Here is a 15,731-nt window from a genome sequence, read left to right on the forward strand (position 1 = left end):
TCTGTCCCTTTAAAATACTGTATTTCTAATTACTCGTCGCCATGGTTGTTAAAAAGTTTACTTTGCTTAACGATACCACTAGAGCACGTTGATTTATTAATCATCGGTTATTGGATGTCAAACGTTTGGTAATTCTGACAGTCTTTAGAGAGAAACCCGTATTTCGAATTACTTGTCGCCATGGTTGTTAAAAAGTTAAAGTTTACCTTGTTTAACGATACCACTAGAGCACGTTGATTTATTAATCATCGGTTATTGGATGTCAAACGTTTGGTAATTCTAACAGTCTTTAGAGAGAAAACCCGCTACATGTTTCCATTAGTAGCAAGGAATATTTTATATGCACCACCCCAAAAACAGGATAGCATATACCAGTCGTGGTGCACTGGCTGGAAGGACAAATAGCCCAATGGGTTCATCGACTGGAATCGATCCTAGACCGACCGCGCATCAGGCGAGAACTTTACCACGGGGCTGTCATCCTTGTGTTATTGTAATATTGAAATATTGTAAACTAAACTGTATATGCATGTAAACAACTTGCTTTGGTAAAATAAGACTAATCCGAAAACTTGTGGTGGAGTAGAGTAATGTTTAACGTGCACATTTAGAGCAAGCTGTTGTAGCGCGCGCCTGTCCTGGTCCCAGGTATCGACCTCAGCCGGTTTCTCTGTCCAGGATAGGAAAGGTGTGGGGATTTAGGAGGAGGAACCGCCTGCACTGGCAGGTGCAAAGGAGCACCAGCAGCCCGATCGTGGTCGGTAACAGGCGGATGGTGTTACGGTGCTATGGAATTTGGAGTGTCCCGTAGGATTTAAGTGCATTTTGACGAAGGAAATTAGGCGCAATTTGGAACGGTCGATCTAACAGAAAAAGGGTTGGGAGCTACGAATAGGTTTGGATATTAGTACGCCGAGAGTAGCTCAGTGAAGACTTATGCTCCATATTCATAAACGTACTTAAGTCAGTGTATGATACTTATTTGTGTACTTTAGGTATGTATTTAGGTATCATACATTGACTAAGTACGTTTATGAATACGGAGCTAGGGCCCAGTAACACAAAGCACTCGTAACACTTACGTCAGACGTACACCACACATTATGTATGGTGTACGTCTCACGTAAGTGTTACGTGTGCTTTATGTTACTGGGCCCTGGTGTGTGGTTAACTTAAGTAGTATAGCGTTTGCCTGAGGACATATAGTAGCAGAGTTTAGTTTTCGTCTGTGGAAATGGACACTAAGTATGGTTAATCAACCAACCTGTAACTCATTTGGATAAAGTTACAACAGACAGAAGGAAGAGTCTCTAATGTCAAAACGAGAAGGGGCGGTAGAGCGCTCGCTCGATGCCCGGTCGATCTGTGCACCAACGATTGGTATATCACAGACCGTGGTATATACTACCCTGTCTGTGGGATGGTGCATATAAAAGATCCCTTGCAGCTGCTGCCAATCGAAAAGAGTAGCCCATGAAGTAGCAGCAGCGGGTTTCCTCTTTCAATATCTGTGTGGTCCTTAACCATAGGTCCGACGCCATATAACTGTAAATAAAATGTGTTGAGTGCGTCGTTAAATAAACCAGTTCTTTCTTTCTTTCCGCTTGTGGAAATGGATACTAAGTATGGTTAATCAACCAACCTGTAACTCATTTGGATAAAGTTACAAGAGAGAGAGAAGGAAGAGTCTAATGTCAAAACGGGAAAATACCTTTTACAAATAGAGTCGTCTTGAGTCACTTCGTCTCCATTACCGTTAGTTCTCATGCTAGGGTCAGACTACCAACTGTCATCAGAAAGTTGGCCAACTCGATGGTTGCTTTGTAATTTCCCCAACTCCTGATTTACGACGGGTGCGCTCAAATTAACAACTAATGGGTTATATGACGAGAATCGAGTTGTAAGAGCTTTCTGACTAGCAACTGGACAGTCGAACAAGTGAGAGCAGAAAGTTGGTCAACCCTAAAGCTAGGTTCGGATACTTAATCTCTGCCGATTTCACTGGTCGTCCACCGGCCTGGGTACCCGGCACAGGCCGTCGGTATTGGGTTCATATCTCAGTCCGGCTTTTTTCAGAGCTCGCCGTTCAACAGACGAGTGCTCCGCATTTCGGAAGGTTTTGCACGTGCCATAACTGTTTTTTTGTGCTACCTGCTGAGCAAAATCAAAGACCCTTTGCTAATGTTGTCGTGTAGTGGCGACGCGCTATAAAAATCTGTTGGTCATCATATGTCTGATATATATATAAAATGTATATATTAAATATATATATTCTTCTTATTCATATATATTGATATATGTATATAGTGTCCCATAGAGCAGGATAACCCAGGCTGGACGAGTGGGTACGAGGACTGGTCAATGGATTACGGATTATCTAAGGGTGTCAACAAAGCATTAATATCACGAGGGACAGATAATCCTACTCCGAGTATCGATGGGTTATTGTATTTTCATTACCCATATACTGTAAATGAGTTTAGAAACCGCGTAAACTTTCACATCTTCTTACATACACAAACTATATATATATACAAGACGAGAAAGTCTGAGGAAACTGATGACGTCATGAATGAAAAGCAATGACTTCAAAAGGTACACAAATCAAATGTAAGCAAGAGAGGTCACATTCCTAATGAACTGATATTTCTAGTGGGATGTGAATGAAATTAGTTTAGAGCATGTTTAATTGTTAACAAGAACAAATTGCTTAAACCATTTCAACAAAAACTGAACACTGGTGGAGCTAAATGCTTTGTAAAATCTCATCAACGAGAGACGACAGTCAGGAAACCGATGACGTCACCAAAACTAACGTCATGGCATCAGCGGGGGGGAAACTATAGCTTGTGTCTGCCCTAGGGAAAGATAGAAAATATATTCACCCGCATCTCACAGCATGGGTATATATATATATATATATATATATATATATATATATATATATATATATATATATATATATATATATATATATATATATATATATATATACATACATATATATACATACATGCATACATATATACATATATATATACACACACAGTGTGTATATACATGTATGCATATATATATATATATATATATATATATATATATATATATACACACACACACACACACACACACACACACACAGTGTGTATATACATGTATGCAAATTTGCACGGTTTCTATTTTTCTCCTATGACAACAGATCATGTATATAACTACTTGGTACTGACAGTGGTCTACCAAATTTCTATGGATTTGTGAAAAACATATTATCCATAGTGTTTAATTGAATTATTATTGTTTAACCTAAATGTAATATTTGTAAGACATGTAAATGCTTACCGACATTTTAATATACTTTTACATACCTAAATAATTTAACATGTATGCTTAATGACCTAGATGTGTAAAGTTTGTCATTTCAAAGGGTTTTAAGTAAGCAGTATTACATAATATTATACAAAAACAATTATTTATGCAGGAAAATAAGGTGTGACTGGGGCGTCAACAGTAGAATTGTCACTAACTACAATGTAGTTTCATACAAAAGGGACTTAAGTTATAATTCATAACTGAACTGTAGAATAGAATTTAGATTTGATATACCTGGATAGGTTCCCATCTGTTTCTCTGTTTTACATGGTCAGATAGGAAACTCAGTAGGTCGTATTGATCCCGTAAATACTTTCCCTCCACGATCTTTATTTTCAACAATATTGCCTACAGCAATCTACGATTGTTCTGTCCGTCCATGGTCCCTGTATTCTAGTAAACTAGTATCATACAGGTTTGGATTCTTACACACTTCGTTAAAGGGACACACCCTAGTTACGTTTATTTGTTAACCATTACGGCGTTGTTTTTCGCTATTAAACCCCATTTTTCACAAATAAAATTGCACTTTACTTACATTTTATTATTTAGAATACACATTTCCATTCACCTGAAGTGCTTTTTGGGTAATCCTGATGTTTGTAAAACCACGAAATGCATTTTTTGACAAAACGTGTTGTCGAGAAAAAACCGTTAAGCAAGCGAGGTCCAATCTATTTTTAATGTCACAGACGTTGGTATATCACGTGACCGTTATCATTTTGGTTCGGTTTGTTTTCTCGTGCACGGTTCGCGCAATCAACATCCGATTTGTTGTTGTTCATTTGTGAGATTTTTCTTCACAGTTCGTGAACATTTTCAGTAACAATAAAGTTCAGACAAGTAAGTGTCTCAATACAAAACGTTACAAACCCTTAAAACTAATAATTTTGCTAAGTCTTACGATACCTGGAGAGGGGATACAACCAGGACAGAACAGTTGGAACATGTCCAGGAGAGGTGAAACGAACGCACCCCAAGTCTGTGAAATTTGTCGTGACGTAGGCATTGTTGTGCTTCTACCGGTGACATCAGAATACTAACTTTCAAAATTATTTCAAGCAATTGGGACATGGGGATTCCCATGGTATTTATCGATATAAAACCTGCTTTTTCACTCCATTTGATAAAAGCGTGATCTAAGTGTGTTACAGGTTTGTAGATTAACCAAATTATAATTTATTTTCTCTGGATGGAACTAGGGCGTGCGGCTTTAATGAGAAATTCGTCTTCTATTGAAGAAAGGGGAACTTTTTTAACGCCAGCCATCTTTATTTTTACCTCAACAAAGCAGAAACGCAATGCGCAAAAAGATAAATAAAATTCATCTCGGGCGGATTGGAAACGGATCACCCGTGCGAACGCTGAAAACATGTCAGTTTCACTCGCTTCGCTACGTCATCTTCCGCGAGAGTTTGTTCGACGGATTTTTGTTGTTGGCAACCTTGCGGCGACCTAAATTTCCGTTCCGTATGGAGGTCGGCGAGTGAAGTATGAAACAACCTTAACAGAAACCTCGAGTGCTGAAGTCAGAGGTATTGGGCCGCACGGCGCACTCTAATAGACCACAATACCATGCATCAACAGCTATTATGACTACATTAATAGTGGAAATTTTCGCTGTTGTGTTTAAAAACTAGGGTATGTCCCTTTAAATGAAATTATCTGAATGTAATGTTTTATGGTCCGGTAATGCTAGGGTCCAACTACCAACTGCCAGCACAGTTAGACAACTTTCTGCTTGCTACGACTTCTACGGCTGTCCAGTTACTAGTCTAAGCGCTTTTACAACTCGAGTCTCGTCGTATAACCCATTAGTTGTTAATCTGAGCGCACTCGTCTTAAGTCGGGAGTTGAGGAAGTTACAACGCAACCGTCGAGTTAGCCTACTTCGTTGTCGTCGCAACAGTTGACCAAGTCTGCTTTGAACTTGCCCCGTGTCAATATCGGTGTTCCCAACAGTGATTTTAAATTTCATATTAACCAATATATCTTTTTGACTTGGCAAGATGATTGGGACGGTGCGTTGTGAACAAGCTATATTCTGCCAAGCCAGTCCTGAGCGAGTGGCAGTCCTCCTACAGGCGGTGCAGGAAGGATGAAATAGTCTTGTGCCGTGCCCGCATCGGCCGTACGTGGGGGTGGGGGTGGGGGGGGGAGGATTGTGCTGGGGTATCGTTAAACGTTCATTCATTCGTAACAGTTAACAGTCTAAGACTAGCATTAATCACAGTACAATGTTTACATTTCACATGAAAAGAAATAATAAATATTTGTTGGTCATTATGCAACTGAGATTGACTCTTTAAGGAGTGTTGGTCATTATGCAACTGAGATTGACGCTCTAAGAAGTGTTGATCATTATGCAACTGAGATTGACTCTTTAAGAAGTGTTGGTCATTATGTAACTGAGATTGACTCTTTAAGAAGTGTTGATCATTATGCAACTGAGATTGACTCTTTAAGAAGTGTTGATAATTATGCAACTGAGATTGACTATTTAAGAAGTGTTGGGCATTATGCAACTAAGATTGACTCTTTAAGAAGTGTTGGTCATATTGCAACTGAGATTGACTCTAAGAAGTGTTGGTCATTATGTAACTGAGATTGACTCTTTAAGAAGTGCTGATCATTATGCAACTGAGATTGACTCTTTAAGGAGTGTTGGTGATTATGCAACTGAGACCGACTCTTTAAGGAGTGTTGGTGATTATGTAACTGAGACTGACTCTTTAAGGAGTGTTGGTGATTATGCAACTGAGATTGACTCTTTAAGGAGTGTTGGTGATTATGTAACTGAGATTGACTCTAAGAAATGTTGGTCATATTGCAACTGAGATTGACTCTTTAAGAAGTGTTGGTCATATTGCAACTGAGATTGACTCTTTACGATGTGTTGGTCATATTGCAACTAAAACTGACTCTTTAAGAAGAGTTGGTCATTATGCAACTGAGATTGACGCTCTAAGAAGTGTTGATCATTATGCAACTGAGATTGACTCTTTAAGAAGTGTTGGTCATTATGTAACTGAGATTGACTCTTTAAGAAGTGTTGATCATTATGCAACTTAGATCGACTCTTTAAGAAGGTCGGTAAACGTAATAATATATATCTTCACCATCTTTGTAGACGGTATTGTGTTAAAGTTACCTCATAAACTTACTAATGGTATGCCTAGTTTGACGTTGACGTAGCATGACGCGATATAACAAGGATGTTTGGTTCAGTGAGAGGTGGTATTTAAAAAAGTGCGGTTTTACAGATTTATTGCACACTTTTGTTAATGAAAAAACATCCTAAGCGTTTTATTATTGTTAGTCTTTTAAATTTTATTTTCCCTATTTATTTATGTTTAGATAAATATATATATGTGTCTTTAGTTTCCTTACGCATGTGGTGTGTTTATATTTAAAGGGACATTCCTGAGTTTTCTGCATTGTAAGATATTTCCGACTAATAAAATATTTCTACGATTAAACTTACATCTTAAATATATTTCCTTGTTTACAATATCAGTATCTGTATATTCAATGTGTTTCTGGTTGTCTTAATATTTGTAACAAGCCCAAACTTGATTTTGTCTTCAAATAATTTCGTACGTACAAAAAAATTAAAAGTAAATAAAATGAAATTTAACCTAGTAAAAATATTAGAACGATAAGAAACACGTTTAATATGCAGCCACTAGTATTTTATGCAGAAAAATATATTTGATATGTAATTACAATTGTTAACAAGTCTCTTTTAGTTGATATCTTTAGTTGATATCTTAAAAATTGCAGCAAGGAATGTCCCTTTAACGTCTTATTTATTACTACCCACATAATTATTTATTATGCATGTATATATGTATAGTTTATTTCGTTTATTTAAATATGTATTGATGAATGTTTTAGATAGTGCTATAGCGCTCCCCACCATTATCAAATATTGTAAATATGTATTTAGTATAACTTGCTGTTTTATTATAAAGTTTACAAGTTGTATAACTTAAAGCAATAAGGGGTGGGGCGCAGCTCAGTGGTACAGCGCTCGCCTGATGCGCGATCGATCTAGGATCGATTCCCGTCGGTGGGCCCATTGGGCTATTTCTCGTTCCAGCCAGTGCTCCACAACTGGTGTAACAAAGGCCGTGGTATGTACTATCCTGTCTGTGGGATAGTGCATATAAAAGATCCCTTGCTGCTAATCGAAAAGAGTAGCCCATGAAGTGGCGACAGCGGGTTTCCTCTCTCAATATCTGTATGGTCCTTAACCACATGTTTGACGCCATATAACCGTAAATAAAATGTGTTGAGTGCGTCGTTAAATAAAACATTTCCTTCCTTAAAGCAATAAAGAACTTAACATGTTGACTTAACAGTGGTACAATGTATCTGTTTAAAGGGACATTCCTGAGTTTGCTGCACTTTTTAAGATGTTATCGACTAACAGAGACTTTTTAACGATTGTAATTACATGTCAAATATACTTTTCTGCATAAAATATTAGTGGCTGTATATTAAACGTGTTTCTGATCGTTCTAATATTTGTACTAAGTTAAATTTCATTTTATTTCCTAAAATATAAAAAATTTCGTACGTACGAAATTATTTGAAGACAAAATCCAGTTTGGGCTTCTTACAAATATTAAGACGACCAGAAACACATTGAATATACAGACACTGATATTCTAAACATTAAAATATATTTAATTTGTAAGTTTAATCGTAGAAATATTTTATTAGTCAAAAACATCTTACAATGCAGCAAACTCAGGAGTGTCCCTTTAACCGTTAACCACGCTCAGAACCTCCTACACACCCGCACACGCACACACACACACACACACACACACACACACCACCCTAATACCGCACTCCACCAACACCACCCCCGAGAAAAAAAAAAAAAAAAAAAAAAAAAAAAAAAACCTGCGTCATACGCGTCATACGCGTCTTACACGTTGAAACCTAATAAGCTAATAATGTGACATGCAAATACAACAAAAATGTTTTTATTCAAATGTGGTTTATCTGCACCTGAGCAGATACTTGAAAATCTGTGGATTTAAACAATTTATACAAGAAAAGAAAGAAAAAGTAAAAGAAAAAAAAGAAGAAAAACCCACTTCGTCTAACGAGACTGACATTAAAAGTACAAAATGGAGACGCTTTGTGCATAAAGTGCCATTATTGTAATTATGTTGTACTTTAACACTGAAATATGTACTCAGCGTGAGTTAAAAGGTCATCCTTCTTATTCCAGCGTATCTTGCAACATTTGAATTGCGAGTAGGGTTGGAATGTAATTACACTTTACGACACGACAAACGGCCTCTACAGTTATGTCATTAGCTATCTTTCTATACTTCACGACACGAAAAATGGCAAATAATTTGATACAATGATAGCTACTTTTCTATATTTTAAGACAGAAAATACGGTGAATACGTTACAACCTATCTTCCTATACTTTACGACACGAACAATTGGTAAATACGTTCATACAGTGATAGCTACGTTTCTATATTTCAAGACAGAAAATGCGGTGAATACGTTACAACCTATCTTCCTATACTTCATGACACGAACAATTGGTAAAGACCTTTATACAATGATAACTACTTTTCTATATTTCAAGACAGAAAATACGGCGAATACGTTACAACCTATCTGTCTATACTTCATGGCACGAAAATTGATAACTACGTTTATACAATGATAGCTACTTTTCTATACTTCAAGACAGAAAATACGGTGAATTCTTTCTATAATTCACGACATGAAAAATTGGATAAATACGTGGATACGATTTTAAACAGTGAGTTGTGATACAAATGGTTACTTTAACGGACACAAATGTAGTATTCTATTTCTTACATATCCTTAAAAACCAGTTTCAGTAGGGGATTTTTTAGTTGGGGGGGGGGGGGGGGATTTCAACATAAAACGTATTTACAACGCTTGCATCCTCCACAATTAACGTATATGTTATGGATAACAACATGCATCGCAAGTAGTTTAGTACTGTTAATTTCATTGAACAGTTTGGATTTGCCATCTGGGACATCACCATGGAGCGATCAGTCAGGTATCTTTAAACAGACCTTCAGCGTGTGTTTTGTATCACTAATATTTCAGATCTCCAACAACATAGGTAGTATCCAGTAGTGTTAACATCATTTTACGGTTTGACTTGGGACGTCTGTATGTCATCACCATGAAAACAGTCAGTCGGCTGTCTTTAAATCGAAATCCACCATGTGTGGGATATCGCCGTTTAACACGATTGTTCTTTTCAACGGATGTCTAGGAAAAATGTGTCTACTATTTACATTATTTCTCTCTCTGTCTCTCTCTCTCTCTCTCTCTCTCTCTCTCTCTCTCTCTCTCTCTCTCTCTCTCTCTCTCTCTCTCTCTCTCTCTCTCCTCTCTCTCTCTCTCTCTCTCTCTCTCTCTCTCTCTACCATATTTATGATTGGTACAAAGTACTTTTGCACCTGTTTGTATTTTGAGCCGCGTTTTATTTTTGTTTGTTTACTGTTATACCAGGAACGGCCACTGATTATTCTGCGATGTGCCCAGACTATGCCCGCATCAAAAACTGACAGTGGAATTCAGGGGCAGGCCAAGGGGGAGGTCTCGCGATGTTCGTTTCTCGCAATGGAAATTTATTACAGTTATATGGCGTCGGACCTATGAAGCGCGTTTGCAGGGGGAGGGTTTCGGGGGTCGAATTCTCTCCCTGCTGAAACACATTTTCTTCTTTTTTTTTCAATATATTTTCCAGAGAAGCATAACTCGACCTCCCATCCCCAACTCTATAAACGTCGGACGCCAGTCTAGACCTTCCCCTGCTAAAATTTCAGCATACGCGTCTGCCTATGGTTAAGGGCCACAGATAATGAGATGAAACCCGCTGCAGCTATGAAATGGGCTACTCCTTCCGAGCAGCAAGGGATATTTTATATACATTATATATTTATTTTTATTTTTTTATATATCTCAAAGGCATGATAGCCTTTGTTACACCAGTTATGGAGCACTGGTTGAAACGAGAAATAACCCATTGAGCCCACCGACGGGGATCGATCCTAGACCGACCGCACATCAGGCGACTACTTTTCCACTGGGCTAACGTCCCGTTCCACCCCTTGCACTGGCTACAAACATAGTAATAAACCACTAACATACAACGAATACACGATTAATTTACAGAGAAAACCCCCCGAATGTTTGTAAACAAAGGGAAATGTTGTTATTTCTTGGTTGACCAAGTGTTTCTTCGGTAGTAAAGTATACTGTCTAGCAAAGTATTCTGATTGGAAGGAAATAAGGGATCACCTAGACACTTTAACAGCAAAGGATGGCTGTAACTAAAGCCCTCACAACATTGTTGGGAAGTTAAAGTTAAAGTTTGTTTTGTTTAACGACACCAGTAGAGCATATTGATTTATTAAACAACGGCTATTGGACGTCAAGCATTTGATAATTTTGACATATAGTCTTAGAGAGGAAACGCGCTAAAGTTTGTTTTGTTTAACGACACCAGTAGAGCATATTGATTTATTAAACAACGGCTATTGGACGTCAAGCATTTGATAATTTTGACATATAGTCTTAGAGAGGAAACGCGCTAAAGTTTGTTTTGTTTAACGACACCAGTAGAGCACATTGATTTATTAATCAACGGCTACTGGACGTCAAGCATTTGATAATTTTGACATATAGTCTTAGAGAGGAAACGCGCTAACGACACCAGTAGAGCACATTGATTTATTAAACAACGGCTACTGGACGTCAAGCATTTGATAATTTTGACATATAGTCTTAGAGAGGAAACGCGCTAAAGTTTTGTTTTGGGGGGTGGGGGTGGGGGTGGATGTGAGTGGGGGTAGAGAATGTGTCCACTGAGAAGATTTAAGCTCGTTATGTTAGGGAAAAGGAAGGAAATGTTTTATTTAACGACGCACTCGCCACTTCATGGGCTACTCTTTTCAATTAGCAGCGACTTGACAACCGGACTGAACATGATGAACTATAGCTTGAACGGAGAAGAAGAAGATTAGCAGCAGCCTTTGATATACCAGTCGTGGTGCACTGGCTGGAACGAGAAACACCCCAATTGGTTCACCGACTAGCATCGAGTCTAGACCGACCGCGCATCAAGCAAGCGCTTTACCACTGGGCTACGTCCCGCTCCCCCCCCCCCCCCTCCCCCCTTGATTTACAGTACCAAGTGGTCCCTTGTTTTGTTTTTCTGTCGGTATATATTCATTTGTGAACAAAACGTCTGAAAAAAATCAAAGAATATGTTTTTTCCACTAGCAGCAAGGGATATTTCATATGCACTTTACCACAGACATACCACGGCTTTTGATATATTAGTCATAAAACGCCAGGGCTCAAACTTAACAACAGTACCGACGGCAATTGGTGTATATTATCTGCCAGTGTATAACATTCGTACATTTGAAATACGTTTACCTACAGCAAAATAACCTTTCAGTCATGTTTATTTGCTGCAGAAGTAACTTTTTAAAACAATTGCCGTAGGCAGGGTCAAAATTGCCGTCGGTGGGTTATTTCACTCATGGCAATTTAAAAAAAGAATTGCCATGGGAGACAAATTCTTACATTCCAGTCCTGGAACACTGGTTGGAACGGGGAAAAAACCAATCGGAGAGGTTGGACCCACGACCATTGTCAAAGTGACACTGCAACACACAGTATTTATTTTAACTTCTAGACTAACGTAATGGAGGGTGGGGTTGGGGATTGTCAGTGGACAAAATTGGATTACGTTAAAGGGACATTCCTGAGTTTGCTGCACTTTTTAAGATGTTATCGACTAACAGAGACTTTTTAACGATTGTAATTACATATCAAATATATTTTTCTGCATAAAATATTAGTGGCTGGATATTAAACGTGTTTCTGATCGTTCTAATATTTGTATTAGGTTATTTCCTAAAATATAGTTTTTTCGTACGTACGAAATTATTTGAAGACAAAAATCCAGTTTGGGCTTCTTACAAATATTAAGACGACCAGAAACACATTGAATATATAGACACTGATATTCTAAACAAGAAAATATATTTAATATGTAAGTTTAATCGTAGAAGTATTTTATTAGTCGGAAACATCTTACAATGCAGCAAACTCAGGAATGTCCCTTTAAGAGAAACATCTTACAATGCAGCAAACTCAGGAATGTGCCTTTAATAAAATTGTTTTCCACATCTAAACAAAAATGGCACTTTTTAATTAAAAGGTGTACTTTTTTATATGTTTGTAGAGATGCAACAATCCTCTTGTCCCCACCCCCATGACCAGGCCTACACACGCGCCAGTATTAATAGTCGTTTCTGAAGTTATCACATGCAGAAGGGGAAAAAATCCAGTAATCCATTTTATAAATGATAGTTAAAATGTTTGGGTTTTTTTTTTTGTCTGTCTGTCTTTCTGTCTGTCCAACCTGATTGAAGTCGCTACTTGTCTACAGGTAATAGTTATAGTAGGGCTGTAGCTAGCGGGCAGTCCCCCCCCCCCCCCCACCCCCGAAAAAAAAATCCGGAAAGCATTATAGAAACTTAAAGAAAATTATCTTCTTAACTGTTTAAGGAGTTTTAGACTATTAACTACTCAGTTGCCCCCCCCAAACAAAAAATCCTAGCTACGGCCCTGTATAGACGAGTAGAGAGTTTCATTCAGATTGTCTGTCTGTGTGTTTGTCTGCCTGTGTCTGTCTCTTTCTTTCTCTCTAGTCTCTTTCTTTATCTTTCCGTCTTAATCTCTATCTCGCTCTCTTCCTCTTCCCCTCTACCCCCCCCCCCCCCCCCGCCTCTCTCTCTCTCTCTCTCTCTCTCTCTCTCTCTCTCTCTCTCTCTCTCTCTCTCTCTCTCTCTCTCTCTCTCTCTCTCTCTATCTGTCTTCTGGGGTGTCGAAACATCAATTCAGTCATTCATTCCAATGCGCTCAAGTGGTGTCATTAAACAAAACTTTCATTCATTCATTGATGCTCCCTATCTATCAATTTCGATCTCTCCTTTTTTTTTTTCATCTTTTTTTCTCTTTTTTTTTTCTTCTCTTTTTTCGTTTTCTCTTCTTCTTTTTTTTTTCTTCTTTTCTTTTGTATTACAACAAATTCCATTAGACTCACCACCATTAAATGTACATATCTTTCAAAATATAATGTAACATTGTACAAACACACATACTTTTTCTACTTTCAAAAACTATATAATTCTTTACATAAATAACAATTTTAAAAAATATATAAAATATTAAAACATTACTCACATATGGCCCATGAAACTCGCGACCCACAGTAATCCTATGACGAACATTTCTTCGTGTTTTCCCTTGCCCTTGGTCCCCTGTAGATCAATTCTACAATGTTGGCGCGAAAACGCTCGCGTCTGCGTTTAGCTGCGGGACTAGCGTTTCGTTCAGCTCCGGCCTTCTGGCAAAGTGCTCCCCAAAAATATCCAGCGTTGTAATAAAACAGGCACTGCTCGCGCCAGTAACAAAAATAGACAGAGCGAGTGTTAGCTGAAAAGCGGAGTTGAAAGAGACTTCGGGATCTGTTTTTTTGTGTTTTTTGTCTACTATACAGAGGTAATTCGTTTACGTTTGCTGCAATGTCTGAGACGGTATATTATGACGTAGAGGTTTAACGGTGGTATATCACATTTGCATAATGATTAAAGTTTAAAGTTAAAGTTCGTGTTGTTAAATTAATTGTTTAATAAGACCACCACAGTCACTGCGGAGAAGGGGCGGGGGGAGCTGGTGGCTATAGCACCCACCCTCCAATAATTCTGAATCAAAAATAGTATTGATAGTAAATCTTTAGCATACCTCCGTAGCCCAGTGGTAAAGTGCACGCCTGATGCGCGATCGGTCTGGGATCGATTCCTGTCGGTGGCCCATTGAGATTTTTCTCGTTCCAGCCAGTGCACCACGACTGGTATATCAAAGGCCGTGGTATGTGCTATCATGCCTGTGGGATGGTGCATATAAAGGACCCCTTGCTACTAATGGAAAAATGTAGCGGGTTTCCTCTCTATTACTGTCAAAATTACCATGTTTCACATTCAATAGCCGACTGTAGCATATCCCCGAACCCCCCTAGAAACTCGGGCGCCTTTCCGCCCTCGATTTCAGTCAGCTCCACAACCACCCCCACCCCTACCCCCACCCCCACCCCCCAATGTCTACTTACTTCCGCCGTGCCTGCAATAGTGCATATTGATTTATTAATAATGGGCTATTGAATAAAAAACATTTGGTAATTTCGACACGTAGTCTTACAGGAGTTAGGAGTGAGACGTAGCCCACTGGTATAGAGGTAGCTTGATGCGCGGTCGGTTTGTGATCGATCCCGTTGATGGGCCCATTGGGCTATTTCCCCGTAACAGCCAGTGCATCACGGCTAGTATATCAAAGGCCGTGGTATGTGCTGTCCTGTATGTGGGGTGGTGCATATAAAATGTTTCTTGCTACTAATGAAAAATGCAGCGGGTTTCCTCTCTAAGACTATATGTCAAAATTGTCAAATGTTTGACATCCAATAGCCGATGATTAATAAATCAGTGTGCTCTAGTGGTGTCGTTAAACAAAACAAACTTTTCTTAGAGGGAGGTTTTTTTGTTTTTTTTACACTGTTTTAATTTAACTATTGGATTTTTATATTGATGTCGATCATCACTTCATTTATGAAATAACCTTACTTTGACATCCAACAGTCGATGTATTGCTCGTGCTGGGGTGACGTTAAACATTCATTCATTCATTCATTCATTCATTCATTCATTCATTCTTGAGGAAACCTGCTATATTTTGTCAAGCAATCTGTAGCAAGGGATCTTTTTGTGTACTTCTCATAGACAGGACAGCAAATACCACGACTTTTGATATATCAGTCGTGGAGCACTGGTTGCTACGTGGGTAAAAAAAAACTATCAAAGAATGATTCCACTGAAGTGGTTCGATCATACCCACTGAGCTAGACCCCCCCCCCCCCCCTTCCCACAACCCCTGAATAAGGGCGGCAATTCGCCAAAACTATTCCCTTCCAAACCTACACCGGCCTCGGTGGCGCAGTGGTTAAGCTATCGGACTACAGGCTGGTAGGTACAGGGTTCGCAGCCCGGTACCGGCTCCAACCCATAGCGAGTTCTTAAGGGCTCAATGGGTAGGTGTATGGCCACTACACCCTCTTCTCTCTCACTAACCACTAACAAACTAACAACTAACCCACTGTCCTGGACAGACAGCCCAGATAGCTGAGATGTGTGCCCAGGACAGCGTGCTTGAACCTTAATTGGATATAAGCACGAAAATAAGTTGAAATCAATCAATCCAAACCTACC

At 38.8% G+C, this 15,731-nt stretch overlaps 1 protein-coding gene across 1 annotated transcript in view; it reads right to left on the bottom strand.

Moving 5' to 3' along the window:
- Positions 1-14,278, bottom strand: part of LOC121377461 (acetylcholine receptor subunit beta-type acr-2-like) — a 67,702-nt gene extending 53,424 nt beyond the window's left edge. Inside the window, exon 1 of the mRNA XM_041505453.1 lies at positions 13,657-14,278. Within this exon, the coding sequence (XP_041361387.1) occupies positions 13,657-13,703 (47 nt within the window). The 5' untranslated portion in view covers positions 13,704-14,278. The remainder of the gene's footprint in view (positions 1-13,656) is intronic.
- Between the last annotated feature and the right edge of the window lie 1,453 nt (positions 14,279-15,731).

Source organism: Gigantopelta aegis, chromosome 7 (assembly GCF_016097555.1).
Source record: "Gigantopelta aegis isolate Gae_Host chromosome 7, Gae_host_genome, whole genome shotgun sequence".
NCBI classification, from domain to species: Eukaryota; Metazoa; Mollusca; class Gastropoda; order Neomphalida; family Peltospiridae; genus Gigantopelta; species Gigantopelta aegis.